General features: G+C 39.2%; 1 protein-coding gene across 1 annotated transcript; it reads right to left on the minus strand.

Annotated features, from left to right (window-relative positions):
• Positions 1–955: 955 nt before the first annotated feature.
• Positions 956–16,567, minus strand: LOC137288106 (2-oxoisovalerate dehydrogenase subunit beta, mitochondrial-like). Its single transcript, XM_067820501.1, has 9 exons — positions 16,406–16,567; positions 12,764–12,841; positions 12,038–12,106; positions 11,010–11,143; positions 8,565–8,720; positions 5,674–5,845; positions 4,244–4,389; positions 3,673–3,759; positions 956–2,231 (listed from the first exon to the last, which is right to left on the minus strand). Exons 1-9 carry the CDS (start codon positions 16,539–16,541, stop codon positions 2,091–2,093), a joined length of 1,119 nt encoding a protein of 372 aa, XP_067676602.1. The 5' UTR covers positions 16,542–16,567; the 3' UTR covers positions 956–2,090.
• Between the last annotated feature and the right edge of the window lie 71 nt (positions 16,568–16,638).

Consider the following 16,638-nt stretch of genomic DNA (forward strand, 5'->3'; position numbering starts at 1 on the left):
CTGCAAGAGTTTTCCACATGTCCAGCACATTCGCACTATGGTGTGTGTTACCGGATGCAGGAACCATGAAAACAGGAAGATAGATAGGCACTGTCACATGATAGGTTGAAAGGAATCTGTCAGCAGAATGCAATTCATGAATGAAAAAAAGCAACCTATAAATTCCATCTAGCGCCTATGCAGAAGAAAAGGAACCATACACACACGCTGTTACACTTTAACACTCAAAATACAGGGAAGGGCGAAGTAAACTTCTGAAAGGATCATCCACATCAATCACATAGAACAACAGCATGAAGAGTGAGGTACGATGTTGATGGCTAGAGTTACCTGCACTTGGCTGTAGGGTCCCTGCCGGGGAAGTTTTTGCTTTTGTAAATACTGTTACTGCAAAAATGGCTACAGCTGTCATGGGATTTTTAATGGACATAAAAATGCTTATGTGTACCCCAAGGAGGACTTCTGACTTCTGAGGAATATGTTGTTGCTAAAGATAGGTATTTTAGATGTTGTATGGGGCGGTGGGGGAGCCTAGTTGTTAAAATGTTCATCATGCTGAAGATACCCACATGGGTACAATGTGTGAAGCCCATTTCTGGTTTCGATTGCCATGATGTTGCTGGAATATTGTTAAAACTGGCATAAGACCTATCTCAGTCACTTTAGATGTTGCATAGACAGCCAGTGTATATGACAGTCAATCCCATACTAAGGCCCAAATATTGGCTTAAACAGGGTACCCCAAATATTGCCTTAAACGACTTACTCATCAAACCCAGGTCCACGATATAAATTAGAAACAAGACAATACCATAAGCAGGGGTGTACCTATGTGCCTGTTCAACAGCTAGGAGGATTTCAAGTATCAAGTTGTGGCGCTAAAATAGCTTCTAGAATAACGATCTGCAGCAATAAACCAACACCTTCAACAAAAACAACATCAAACAAACACAACTTAACACAACAATTCATTTCATGATTTATTTGATGCACACCCAGGCCAAACATGATTTCTCTGTACAATCAAAACATTCTCTCATAAATACAACAACAATCAATGTACAGATTAACTTCATGAGTTGGCCAAGTAGGTTCTAGAATCACACAAATCATCCTCCAAACATTCTCACCTTGCTGAAATGTGTGCACCAAGTTGTCAGGACAAGAGTTCTTGGAGACTTAACGCTAGTGGCCAACGACTCCTGTAGCACACTGACCCTGTGTATTGATGAGGACAATAGCTGAGATTTCATTATATTGAGATTGCTGTCACTCTTACAATCACACGACATTCACACGATACTGCAACGAAACCACCTTCCCCTGTACCGACACAGCCAGAGGTATCCTACACCACCCATTAGAACTGATATTTTTTCCACTTGAAAGTCTAAGGTCTGCCCTCATTTCTAGAGATGATTTGAAAATTGTGAATACCTTGAATATGTTGATGTGCAGAGATGCACACTGACGTTCTCAGGTGATGCTGCTTACTGTCTTGTGTCTATTCATATGTTCTGCTAGAACACTGACTATATCAACCTGACTAGTCTTCACCTCTGTCCCGACACAAAGTGCAGGGAGCTTCCACCTGACACATACATAGGTGACATCTGTTTCTGAATCGTGTCAAATCATATGATCAGACAATCTTCTTATCAGCTAGTTCTTAGGTTACACAAGCAGTCTGAATAATCAACACATAAGCACTGTGTTGCACATTCCTTTCCCTGTACATGTGCAAACTTAATCACATAGCACTGGATATAGATAAGCAGCTGTAGGAAAGCATCTTTCGCGAAGGAACTATTATTATAATTATTATTGAACCATCACATTTGAAGATGGACTTAATCAGTGAGATCCATAGTGTTTGGTCTGGGCTCTGGGTGATAGAGGTGCAGAGCTTGTAGCTCAAGTGGACACCCAAGTTGATGCAATTACATATATCACATGCCCCTCATGAGATGAGACTTCTATATCCTGAGGTACTATGTTCATCACAACTTGAGATAGTAGTTGAGACAATCTGAAGAGTATTTCTGTAGATGTTAATCACTGCAACAGTTTGAATGTCACAAAAAAATTGCCTAGTAGCTAAGCAACTTCTTGACTGCCTCAAAACAACGCCATTTGTCTGGCATGTAGAAGGGTTCGAACACACAAGCAAAGGGTGTGTCATATCCACAGATTCTCTGGATGGGAGCCTCAAGGTTCAGGAAGCATTCACTCTGTGGAGGGACAAACAATTACATTAATAAACTCATAACATTAGGCTTAACAGAAGGCGATACACAACATTCTTACTGTCTTCAATAAATACTCACAGTGTCACCATCTGAGCTACACAAATATATATACACTAACAGGACAAATTGTATGGATAACAACTTCTTTATTGCGTGACTGCGACGTTTCAGTACAGATTCTTGTACCGTTGTCAAGACGTCGCAATCACGCAATAAAGAAGTTGTTATCCAAACAATCTGTCCTATTTGTACACCTCAACTTCTAAAATGCCACTCAAACAAGTTATATATATACTAATAGTTAACTGAGTTAGTTTAATGCCACACATAGCAATATTCAAAATATATGGTTGTGGAGGTCTGTAGATATCAACTCTGCACCAGACAACCCAGTGATCAACAGCATAAACATCAATCTACCAATTGGGAACCGATAACAAGTGTCAACAATGTCTGCAAGCCTCACCACCTGATCCTGCTAGATGCCTCTTACGAGAAGCATGGGTTACTGAAGATCAATTCTAATCCAGATCTTCAAGGGTACCACATACTAATAACACGACCACTGTGACACAGTGGCATAAACATCACAAATTTGACGTTACACAAAAAAGTGGGGTGATTAATAACTGATTCTTGGTGCTATGTGTCTACTGACAAACATTCAGCATGAATGAGTTGATAATCTGTATTACGGTGTGGCATGGTATCTCACAGACTGCTATCACTGTAACACATGTGGTAGTTTATCTACAATATTTTACAGACCAACAATAAAATGAGTGAGTTAAGTTTTACTCTGCATTCAGCAATATTCCAGCTACATGGTGGCTGGCATTCTGTAAATAATTGAGTCTGGACCAGACATTCCAGTGATCAACAGCAGGGGCATTGATCTGCAAAATTTGGAACCAATGACATATGTCAACCAAGAAAACTAGCCTGACCACCCGATCCCGTTTATAACCTCTTATGACAAGCATAGTCACCTTTTCTGGCAAGCATGGGTTACTGAAGGCCTATTCTAACCCGTACCTTCACGGGTCTGAGTGGGGTTAACGGTATGGGTCAACACCAAAATGAGGTCATTTAGGCAGAATATGAACTATATAGGCTGGTTATGTGTACATGGGTCAATACAATCAAAATCAGGAGGCTGCCTGGCTCCACACTGAGAACAACAGTATCAAGTCATGGCCACATTTACCAAGCTTCATGGGTTGTCTAAACTGATGTTTGATGTCATTAAATGAGTACGTTGCCTAAATGGGGCTTTGTGCACAAAACTATTTTGAAACGTGACAGAACTACACTGCAGACACAACAATATTATGAGAATGAGGTAAATACCAATAATCACAATCCTGCAGTGATATATCATAAATAGAGAGTCTAATATTCCTTTGTTCTCATCAGCAGTTACCTGTATAGTTGCTGCAATTTCCGAAGCAAATCCCATTGTAACTGGTGCCTCGTGTGAGATCAGGACCTTACCTGTCTTCACAACTGACTGGAACATAAAGAGTGCGTGAGTAAGTTGGGTTTTGCGCTCCTTTTAGTAGTATTCCAGCAATATACTTTGAGCAACATACAGACAACCCTGCTGCTATGACTCTTAGTTTCACAGTTTTAAAGGAGACTTTGCAGACATGAAAGTTGCTACTGGCTATATGGACAAAAGCATTCGGACTAAGTCTACTTGAAGTGAATGCACCATGAATCAAGACAATCAGGACATCTTATCTTTATCTCAGCTCAAGACAACTGTTTTTTTGGGGGATAACGATATCTGGAATCTCCTTCAAGGTAACACTCACTTGTCTATGTATGTATGGCTACCACAAAATATATGGATGAAGACAATCCGCCCAAAGGTATGCTGCAGATGTGTTTAACAAAGAAGGCTTCTAAAATGTTTTGTCTCTTAAAAATTAGATTCATTAAAATTAGATCATTCTGACCTGCTAAAATCATAACTTGATAGCCCTTCTTACCTTACAGACTGTGTCAATGTCCCATGGCAGGATAGTTCGCAGGTCTATCAGTTCACACGAGACATTGAGTTTCTCCTGCGCCATTGTGGCTACTTCACGCAGAACATGGACCTGGGTTCCCCAGCCAATGAGTGTCACATCAGAACCTGCAGTGGACCAGAGTAAGGGAATGTACAGGATTGTAGTGAGTTATATCCCTCTCTCTTGCCATCCTTGAAACACATGGTCATACTTCAATTATGTACAGCACAGTTTCATGCCATCAGATAAATGTCATCTATTCTTACTAAATGTCTACATGACCAAAGTAGAAGATCGTCTAGATACATTTTTAAGGAAAGGCTATAAAAATCCCTTCCTGTGATTCTTTCAGAACTCAGAGTTTCAGATTGTCGTCGGTCAGCGGTCATAGATCGATAATATCTGTCTGTGACTTATGAATGAGTATGCTGATCGGACTTGTGACCGATGGTTTCCCAGGGAAAGTGGTCGTTACAATACCCTTTGAAATAAATTTTAAAATATTTATCATGGAAATAAAATTAATGTGAAAATGAAATGTTTGAAACCGGAAAGCACAACTAGTTGCTGTTCATTCGCAACAGCTCGATCCTCTCCGCGAGTCACGGAAAATACGTCCGCTCATTCGTAACTACTCGCCTCTTTCCGTGACCTACAAGAAGGCTTGCCGGAATGACACGAGTAGTTACGAATGTACATCAGCCGCAAATTAAGTTACGTGTCTTTTGATTGGTCGGGAATTATGCAGCTACGTTTTACGTGTTATAATTATGATCACTTCAGTAATGGTGGCGACACATGTAAACACGTGCATAAGCAAACCATGCAACTAAAGAAAACATTAAGCAGTCCATGTTGACTGGTTTTGTGACAAGGAAGAACCCATTTGATAAACAGGCACACATGGAGAGTACTTTCGTTCTCGAGAAACAAAAGCAAACACATGCTTGAGCGTTTCAAGGTAGATGGTTACAATTACAGTCGTGGCTGAGATACGACGCTGAGAGCGGCAAAATGACTTGTCAGTTGTGTGTAGATGCAAACAGAGACAATGCGTTCACTCAGGGTTGATGCAATTATAGATTGTCTAACATTGATGACCACGTGAAGGTAAAAGAGGAGACTGCTGTTCAATTTAAGAAAGTAACTGTAAACAGAACAATCTCTTCTTTTTCATGTGACAAAGTTGAAACTGTTAACTGGCTGTATACTGCCTGAAATGAACACTCTGAACACAGACAATTGTTGTATAGTTTTTTTAATCAATTTCTGGCGGACTTGCTGTTTGTTGCCACTGACCGGAACTTTTCCCCACCAAATGGTCAGTGACTTACCCTATCAGCTTAGACTCAAAAACAATGGAACTGTCCCTCCATAATGCAAGCAGGTGCTCTGACAGCCTCACTCACCTTCCAACACCACCTCTGCCTCTGAAAGTGGGATGGTGTAGTCTCCCGTTGGCACCTGTTCAATGGCTGCTCGGTACAGGATCTTTGGCTCAAAGAATATACAAGGATTAGGATCCTGGATGCAGCTCAACAGCAGCCCCTTGGTCTGAACTGGGCCCCTAGGGATCACAACCTGGCAACATGACAGTCTTCATTAACACATTATGTCTTAACCTTTAACCGGCCCAACCAACAGTCATTGTGCACTGCTGAAATAAAGCAACAAAGAACCCACAGAAATATGAAGTAAAACCATTATTATATTATCTTATCATGGTACACCTTACAAAGAGGTAGTCAGTGTGTCTAGACAAAGATTTCTGTCCTCATTTACCAGGCCCTGTTAACTAATTTCCCCTAACTGCCTGCCATCATCAGCCTGGGTTCATCCAAATGTCGTCCATGTCGCGAGCTCAGTGCTCAGACAAACATAATTGGCCTATTGATTCCGACTGATGTGTAAAGACCAGAGCATCAGCGTCCCATACTTTGGCCAGATTATTACTTTTAAGAAGGCACAGATAGCAACTGTCAGAAGGATCTCTCTCCTTCCTCCAAATTACCAGTATTAGACCACTAATGCTTATTGATTGTTTCTTGAATGCCTGCCTTGAGCAGAAAGTATTGACAAGGTTCTGAAGCTCACCTGCTCATGGAGACTTCATTCTATAAATACAGAACTGAATTGCTCCTTTTTGCCATGCCTTGGTAACAAAACATGCCACTAATCAGACCATGTATATATCATTCATGGTTCTTGAGCTCACCTGCTTCAGGAACAAGTTCTTCATTTAAAAGCAGAAGGGCTAATGAATGATTTGCCACACTCAGCAACATTTCAACTATATGGCAGGGAGTCTGTAAATAATTGAGCCTGGACCAGACAATCCAGTGATCAGCATCATAAGCATCGATCTATGCAGTTGGGATACGATGACATGTCAAGCAAGTCAGAAAGCCTGTGAACTTGTTTTCAAATCGGACGTAGTTCTGCTGAAGAGTATACCACCATAATTTGAAACTCAGCACTTTTGTAAATCTCTTTCTGCAAAGTGTGAGTGGTGAAAGCTGATCATATGCAGCATGCGTGTAACCACCTGTCACCTGATCACGATACAATTTCCTGTTAACTTCATCAAACAGCTTGTGTAACAATAGACTCAGATTATCGGGATCTTGCATACAGTCATACACATGATTTCTATTTTCAGGAATCAAATGATAATAAATATAAACAGAATATTACTTAGGTCACATGCATCATTATATAACTTCACATGCTGGAGCTTGAAAGACAGTCAATAGTATGCGAAATATGAGAAAAATCCTTGAATGTACAAGTGAATCCAACTGTATAACGGTTCAGCTTGCATACATTAATGGATATCAACATGTGGCAACTCAATATGTCAGTTTCTGATAATTATCTTTCTGAATGCATGACAGAATGTGCAGTAACGTTCATCAACATAGCTTTCTACTTCTGTAAAAGGAAACTTAACAAAACATGAATAGATTTGATTGCGATGGTGCCTGGTGTAGTCTTAAGTCCTTCTAAGGAAGATCTGAGCAAGACTCTTATCTACTGAAATAATTTTGGAACACAATTACATGTTAGTAGACCCGAAAGTACACAGACTACATAATATGTTGTCAAGTTTCATCAATGTCAGCTATCTTATTATGTTAACAATCTATACGACAAGAAATTTACTCTGAAATGCTCGCAAGTAAAATATATTTTTTCTTCTTTTGAGCACTTTTTTTCTGGGTCACACAGACCTCCATGAATTTTTGCAAGAATATCTTTATGTTTCTTAACTGTAGTCTCCATTCATGATACAACTTTGTTTGCCAATAGTTAGATAATTCATAAACCTTCCCATAAGATATTTGAGCAATCGAACTGAATTCCCTATAGGAAATGATATTTGTATGACCATGTCATTCTGTGACATGACAGCATGTGTTCAGTATTAATCTGACAGTGGAAACAGCTGACTACCATATTTAATTCAGACTCTCTTCCCTTGACTTCTGATCCCATATTATGAAAGAGCACGATACTGCCTTCTTATGCAATCAGACATTCTAAAAACGGGCAAGTTTATATAGTATCAATTTCCTAATATGAGTAAATGAGATAAATCCAGGTCTTTTTTCATTTAATGCCAAACTCAAATCTGGACCAGAAAATAACATCGATCCACAAAACTGGGTTATGATGTCATGCAACAGCCATGCCAGTGATCCTGACCACCCGATCCTATCTATCACCTCTGAGTGAGTGAGTTTAACTTTTACACAACACTCAGCAATATTCAAACAATATGGCATCAGTCTGTAAATAATGGAGTCTGGACCAGACAATCCAGTGATAAAAAGATAGAGCAGCAATCTGCTTAAGTGAGAACCGATGACATGCGGCAGCCCAATCCTGTTAGTCATCTCTTATGACAAGCATAGATGCCTTTTGGGACAAGCATGGATGCTGAAGACCTATCCTACCCCAGATTTTCATGGGTCGTCACCTCTTACAAGCAATGGTTGGTGAAGAACAATTCTAACCCCGACCTTCATAGGTTCAAATGCAAATCGTAAGTTTCACGATAGTCAGTATCAACTACAGAGCTACCAACTGCAATGCAATGTGAGAGGAAAAGTGACATAGGTCTACAATGTTAATAGGTTTCTGAACCCATAGCACAATTTCAGTCCTTCCTGACACCCCTTTCTGATATGTTAAAAAACAATTACTTTTCATTTTAACCTTCTGAAATGTAAGCAATATCAAGAATAACATTTCGTCATGAAATACAGATCATCTGTGGATATTGTTATCGTTATTTTACCTTAATGCCTGGCATATGACCAAAGAATGCCTCTGGCATCTGTGAGTGGTAGAGAGCCCCATGGCCAACAGCACCACAAGGAGCCCGAATTGTCAAGCCACCCACATCAAACAGGTTGCCTGTCCGGTAGCGGAACATGGCAGCCTCATTTCGAATCTGGAACAAGAAACACACCTGGAATCATACACATGTTTCACAATATTTATTCAAGACAACTGTTGGCCAATGAATGATTAACTGTGTAAGCATGGTAACTGTCTGTGACTGAAAGCATGTTTAACATCATGGCAACAGTGCATGACAGCATGCAATCAGGCAGAAAATAACCGATATTGCTCATAAATATGAGATAACTTTGATCAATACCCAAGTCTCTTTTTCATTTTCTCCGATGTTTGTCAAAGTTCTTTCAAAAATGACAAAAAGGATGATCAAAGCATGTTACATCTTAGTGGAAAAGGACATCCCCAACATTAATATCACAAATTTTCAAAAGAATTCTTATAAATAGCTATAATCTTCTCAAAAACTATGACATGGCTTCTTATTTTGGGGAAGTGGGAATTTTTAAATAGATTCCGCCTTCACCTGAACTGACTGTATCCGACGTTGACCTAAAACATGACAAAAACATTTGGTCAAACCTGTATAAGTCTTTGATGAGATACATATTTTCTGATGGCCATTTGACACACATAGCTGGTTTTGAAAACTTCAGCCACAACAAGATACAAATTAGGGCAAACTAAATCTTGTCCCATCAAATGACCTGCCCCATGCAAATTGTGCTTTTGATAGGAATTTGGAAAAACAATTTGATGTAAAACCCTCCTCTCTGAAAAAATACCTTCCAATTATTATCGTCTCTATGCAGGGAAAGTTTTCCCTTGTGAAGGAGATTAACAAATCATGTTGACAAATCAGTATTTATGAATTAGTTTCCTGTAAAACTGTAACTTCTTGACACATGCTGCTAAATTTAGGCTGATTTGAAAGCAAATTGCTGCTAGAAAGGGCTTTTTTGAAAAAGGGCTTAAACAAGTTAAGGGCCTTTGTACAGCAAAATGTTCACATTTCACGGAATTTTCAAGCCAGTCTGAATGTAATCAAGAATGGACCAGACAATCCAGTAATCAACAGCATGAGCATCAATCTATGCCATTAAGATACAATGACATGCGTCAACCAAGGCAGCAAGGCTGACCACCTGATTCTGTTCATCCCCTCATACAACAAACGTGCTGTAGAAGGTGAATTCTAACCCCAGTGTTTGCCCTGAAGCAGAAACCCTGCATATTTGATGTACAAATTATATGAAATATGCAGTGAATTTAAATGCTTGTGTCATTGTTGACGCAACGCTACTTGACCCTAAGTTCAGATAATCTAAGCTCACAATTCAGCTGTTGTTTAAAACTACTTAGTATATTTTTTGCCATTTAACTGCTCAGAGATGATTATATACCTGACCTACTATACCTTATTCGTTTATCGTTATGAATCACAGTTCAGGCCTTTGTTTCAAGTTCCAGACTGAAGTTGACTCCCAAAAACATTACCATGACTCCCTCTCATGACACCAGGGAGTCATGATGACATTTTCTTGTCAAAGGCAAACACTGTAACCCGGATCTTCAAAGGTCGTTGTACACTTGCAGTCAGGGAGTGAGTTGGTTTTTTCGTAAGCAATATTCCAGCAATATCACCAGGAATGGGATTCACACATTGTTCCCAAGATGGTAATGAAACATGGGGTCTTCAGCATGACTAGCGAACGCTTACACTCCCACTTCCCCTTTACACTTGGGACTCTGCTTCACACTAAATGCCACTGCCAGATTACAATGGGTCCAGGGTATTCATCATAATAAAACAAAGACTTGACACACTAGATGTCCTATGATGATGTTTCTCTGCTTGTCATCTGAGGGTTTTGCAGGATTATCAATCATGAATATTAAGGATTCACACATGAACTGCACCATACATAGTGGGCTGCCTCTGCATGTCACTCACACCCTCTTGAAAAGGAATTCCTGAACCTAAAAAATTCTTTTTGTCAAAGAAAAGCCAAGAGGTCTTGAGGTTGCCTGTCCTTGAGCAGAACACAAGTGTGCTTTAAGTTCATATTTTTATCAGTTTCCTGCAATTTGAAGCACTGACATCTGAATCACTAGTTAACAGATGCTATCTTCTTTGGATTGATGCTTAGCTTGAGCACAACATAAATAACTCAGAGAAGAGGGCTTGTGAATATCAAAGGTTGCACTGGTAACAGTACTTGAAAACTACCAAAACAGATCATGTGCACAATGCGCACACACAATCCACCAACTCTGGCCAAAGGGAGACAATTTTCCATCAGTGCCTAAGTTGACTTAGCAGTCAGTTCTCATACTGATAAAACACCAAAACTATTGTCACCATGGTTACTGTTCCACTTACCTGGTCAAAAGCAGGGAAGATGTAATCTGCAAACTGTATCTCTGCTATAGCTGTAGATCCAGCTGCTGCCAGGCCAATCCCGAAGGCAACGATTCCCTGTTCACTAAGCGGGCTGTTGAACACTCGTTCCTTACCTGTGTAGGTTTACAAGGTATGTTGTTTACACAATGGACTATATACATATATTCATGCATTATTATTTTTGATGTGTAAAATCAATAGTAAAAGTTTGGAGAAAATGAGCCGTTGTCACTAAGGTGACATAATCCCCCACAGCATATTATCAAATCAAACTTAACAAGAAAACAAAGTCATCAATATACCCAGCAATAGCAAAACACTCCACATGAATATGTCAGGTAGCTATGACTATGTCCAATGTTTTAGTGAGTTTTATGCCACATTCAGTAATATCCAGCACTATCCATCAATTTCAGCCAAAGTCAAACTTGTTGCCAAGGCAACGTAAAATATATTTAATTCAGAAAATCAAATAATAGGAGCTAACTTTGGTGAAAACGTATTGAACACTTTTCAAGTTCTCCCCCGAAAAAGAGCACCAACACTAATTTCAGTCAAAGTCAAACTTGCTGCCATGGAAACAAAAAAAGAATTATTGAAATCAGAAATCCAAAGCTATCAAAAGGCTCCAGTTTACTACCAGGTCTACGAATGTAAGAAGTTTGGTACAGAAATATTAAACAGTTTCACAGTTCTCTGCTCCACAAAAGACAAATGTGCGTGGACCCATGGACGCAAGCACGGATACACACATGGATGGAGTGCATGTTAATGCTGCAGGGGATAATTATGGTCCAAGTTCAACAATCAAAACTAAACAAATGAACTCCGCAAAATGTTACTTTTATTCATTCCTCACAAGACATTTTAGTATTAAATGGTTATTTCATTTTATTCCAGCTGACATTGTACATGGATCTATTACATTATCTATCAAGCAGGGCCCTAGCTGCCTCAAAAAGCAAACATTCTTATAGGTATGTTTTAGTAGTTATGGGAGGACTTACCATATTTATCCTTCAATCCCACTGTACATCGGAACACACCACCAAATGCAACATCCTCACCAAATACCACTGTAACAAAATTTTAACAGGAATAAACACTAGATTTCTTGGCAAAGGGTCAGTCAATAACAGGAGTTACATGCGACTGAAACCTAGTTTAAGGTATTTTCCACTCTATGGACAAAAGAACAACAGAAAGTACATAACATGAGAAAGGATAAGATTCTGTCCACACAATCTCAAGTCTGATCCATAAAACCAGTGGATGACAGCATGACCATTAAAATATACAATGTACATACAGTGACATTTTAGCTCTGATCTACGTAACTGGGATTTGATCCGGTCAGAGAGTCAGACCACTTGAACAGCATAGCTGACTCTTACGACAAAATAGGATTACTGGAGATAATTCTAACTGAGATCTTATAATATAAAATAAAGAAACATAGCATCGCATACTTTTTCATATTAAAAATATACCTGGTAAAACTTAACATAGAGTATGCACCTTTAGGACTGTATCCACTCAAATATGCCTTTACATTCTTTCAGAACTATAAGACAACATAGCATGTTGAACAACGTAACCAATATGCATATCAAAACATCTAGTGTTTTGAGATGTGTTGGGATATTTAAGTCTCAAGGTGCCAAACCTTGACTAGCTCCAGCTAGCAGTGGACCACAATTAATACACCTGCAGTAAAGATGGCAACAACTTACCAGCAGACGGATCTTTGCTGAGTGCAATATCTAGTGCATTGGTCACAGACTGGAATAAGTTCATTCGAGTTGTCTCCCCTGTCAACAGGAAAATATCTAGGTGTTAATAGTGTATGAAAGTAACACAACATAATTAAACATATTCCATTCAAAGGAACTACGTTCTCATTCTCGTTCTCAAAGTCACTTTATGTGCTTATTTACATAAATGATTTTGCAGGAAAATGAGTATAGACATTTCTGTGATGCAAATATCTCCCTCTCACAACATAGCTCTTAATCTGGGGAGATCGCTGCCACCAACTCGTGGAACCTATTCTTCTAAAATTATATGGCTCTAGAATCAGTCACCATTTTCACCATTGATTCATCATTCAAGCGTCTGTGAGGTTGGTTGCTAGAGAATTTAAATCAATACAACCCAAAACATTAAACATTTAATTCAGAAATTAGCACATATTCTGGCACAATGCTGGATAAATACATTAAATTCTTTGAAGGCTAATGCAAATTTATATTACTCATAGAACTTTTGACATTTTAGCTTTCATTGAAGACATTGTAAATCTTCACCACTGTCAAAATATGTAACTGAGACAACAACAATGTAAAGCATAGCAATATGTTATATTCCTATGTATATTCCCTAAATATTACTAATGATGTCAATTCTGTTATTCTTAGAGAGTTGCAACTGTAACACAGATTTCAGTAGTATTCCAGACGGACCTCTATGGCAATGGTCTGTAAATAATTAAAATGAAACAAAAATGAAAACTTAGATTAGATAGCATTAAAACTTGATTAGTTGTTTCTTCGCGGACCATAAATTGGTTTATTATGGACTACAATTTTGACTGGATCTACTTGTGTTCAACACTCTTCTCGCTGCATGAGGCGACACCGGTTTGAGAATCACAGATATAATAACCTGTCCATCAGAACAAAGGACACAGAATATAGAGACACAATCAAACTGATTCTGTTGTTTGATAATGCATAAAAGACTTTGAGTCTGATGCTTTTGGTGAACATCAGTAGTGAGTATAGTTTTATGCCACTTTTAGCAATGTCCCAGCAATATCACCGCACGGGATCATCACAGAAATAGGCTTCACACATTCAGTCACATTGCACCCTTGTGTGGGAATCAAACCCAGGTTTTCAGTGTGATGAGGAAACACTTGGGTTCATTGTGTGCACAGAAAGATGATCTGTTTGATGGGCATTTTAGAAGTATGGCGAGTCACATGAAAGTAAGATTCTTTAAGGATAACAACTTCTTTTTGTGTACTTGATGCGCCGTTTCAGATTCATATACTGTTGTCAAACAAAATCATATACACTAAAAGAAGTTGTTATCCATGAAGAATGTATATAGAGATGTTAGGTTTTGAAAATGATTGTTCTCTGAATTTGCCCTCGATCCAATCAAAAATAATCTCAATAGAGATGGTGAACTACTGCGTGGCTGGAATCTGTCATTTGTCCAAGCACAAAGCAGGACTTGAAACTGACAAGAGTTTGCACCAGTTTCCGTCTGATCCAATCATCCGAAAAAAAATGACTGTAGTTTGTTTGCTACCTACAGATATAAAAACATGTCATGTGTATCACACGTGCCTAATTACATGATGTATCAGACACGCGACTCGGGTGCATGAGTCATAAATCGATTTATTTTCTTTATGTCGTATAGTCTGATAGGTGTTAAGTTCAAATTGCACATGGTCAATGACTGAAGCTGTGTACTGCATGTTGTCTTTAGCAGACAGGCAGACAGACATATAGGTGTCAATAAACCAGACATTGAGCTCTCTCTGTGACAGAGACTGCTTACCATAATCAACAAGTTGTTTTACGTAACGAGTAGATTATTTACTTGTTTGTGCACACAACCAAGCTTAGATTACTGCCCACGACCTCAGACTCTGGGCATGCATACTGTTTCAAGCTCCGCGAAACTATTCACTGCGCATGCGTTAGCACAGCTGTTGAAACCAGTTTTTCCCCCAGTGCTGGGGGAAATTTAATGCAACGTTTGAACTCCGATTTCGCGGGCTTTTTTGTCATCGCATTTTTTTTAACTTTATAGGTTAAATTGGCAGTTTTTATGACTTGTTTCGGTAAGTGCATACCGAAAGCTACGAAAATCTGCAAAGTTGTGTTTTACGTTGCATGTGACCTTTAAATAATTACACCACACATGAGAAATGTCAGATAGAAACTTTGATTGCTACATATCCATGACATGCTCAGTACCTGGAATAAACTTTATCATGTCAAGGTAATCTGAGTGCTGGGCCACTAATTAGACCACACTGGCATTCACCAAAGCACACCTTTTTCTGGATATCATGTTCTTGTTGAGTGGCTCACACTAACTGGCATGTGCTGAATACTCATGCTAATTAATATGGCACTGGATGGACAAAACAAGCCTTCAGTTGATTCCCTTCAAACCTGGACAATACAGACTAGAGATCAATATTGTGAGTACTGATTCATGAAATCAGAATACAATTACATACACATGAATCTTGAGTAAATAATATTGATGTTTGTTTGCTCTTTACATAACTTAACTTCTGGATTTCAATTGTCAATAAAACGTCTCACAAGAGGAACTGGGCATCCACCCTACTGATGAAACTGTTTGTGCAATCCAATCGTGCATGTACTTCCCCGATATAGCACTAGCAATGAAATGGCCCAAATCACCAGAATGTCAAATTCAGCTTGCTTTGGGATATATTTAGTGTTAAGTATGCATGTCAGTTTGTAACTTTGGTTTTTGAGTGGGGCTGGGTGAGTGAGTGAGTTTAGTTCTACGCTGCACTGAGCAATATTCCAGCTAAATGGCGGCGGTCTGTACATAATCAAGCCTGGACCACACAATCCAGTGATCAACGACATGAGCTTTGATCTGCGCAATTGCGGAACCAATGACACATGTCAACCAAGTCAGCGAGCCTGACCACCCAATCCCGTAGGGTTATAGCTAAAACAGCACCACAGCAGAATGGCACCTAAATCGTTTGGTGAAAATGGCACCATACTGGCGAAAACTTTCTTGGCATACTTACCTAATATATTTTTTATTTATATTTCTGCAAAACACTAAAGTCCACTTACCTAATATATATGTTTTTATTTCACAAAGTCTACTTAATAAACACTAAAGTGATCATATCAATGTTCATCCAATGTTCACAAAACACTAAAGTCATATCAATGTTTATCCTTTTCAAATTTTATATGGTGACGTTTTCGCCATAACATTTGTAGCCGTTTTCGCCAAGGGGAGGTTCTGTTGTGTCCAAATGGTGCCGTTTTGCTTTGGTGACGTTTTAGCCTGCACCCATCCCGTTAGTCACCTCTTACGACAAGCATAGTCGCCTTTTACAAGCATAGTCGCCTTTTAAGACAAGCATGGGTTGCTGAAGCCCTATTCTACCCCGGACCTTCACGTGTCAGTGGGGTTGGAGGTATAGGAGGAACTCATACCGACTTGACTAGCACAGGTTTCTGGGAACCTATTGTGTTCTCCGGAATCACCATTCATGCTAGATCTACCCTTTTTTCAGTCTTGCCATTAAATGATGCATCATGATTTTGCTAAAATGCGAACATATTCAATACCATGCTCTGGCGGCGGTGTGTCTGGAACATAGCTGAATGAGGTTGCGGTTCGAACTCCAACTGTCGTTGATGCTCTTGACAGGATATGTCTGAAATATTTGGAGGAAACACGAACTGTTCGCAAGGCACTCGCCATCTTGTGCGGAGTTAATAATTTCAGGAAATAATTCTTTTGGTTGATATTATTTCAGAAATATCCTGAAATCATGAACAGAACATTCTTCATTAGTTAC

Source organism: Haliotis asinina, chromosome 6, assembly GCF_037392515.1.
Source record: "Haliotis asinina isolate JCU_RB_2024 chromosome 6, JCU_Hal_asi_v2, whole genome shotgun sequence".
Classification (NCBI taxonomy): Eukaryota; Metazoa; Mollusca; class Gastropoda; order Lepetellida; family Haliotidae; genus Haliotis; species Haliotis asinina.

Bases quoted from the DNA above. Each gene is read 5' to 3' on its own strand.
- LOC137288106 (XM_067820501.1), bottom strand. From the start codon at position 16,541: ATGGCGAGTGCCTTGCGAACAGTTCGTGTTTCCTCCAAATATTTCAGA. The intron at 5,846-8,564 runs GTAAAATAACGA...TCATGTTGCCAG, and splicing joins GTCATATGCCAGGCATTAAG to GTTGTGATCCCTAGGGGCCC. The intron at 4,390-5,673 runs GTGAGTGAGGCT...GGTCCACTGCAG, and splicing joins GGCAGAGGTGGTGTTGGAAG to GTTCTGATGTGACACTCATT.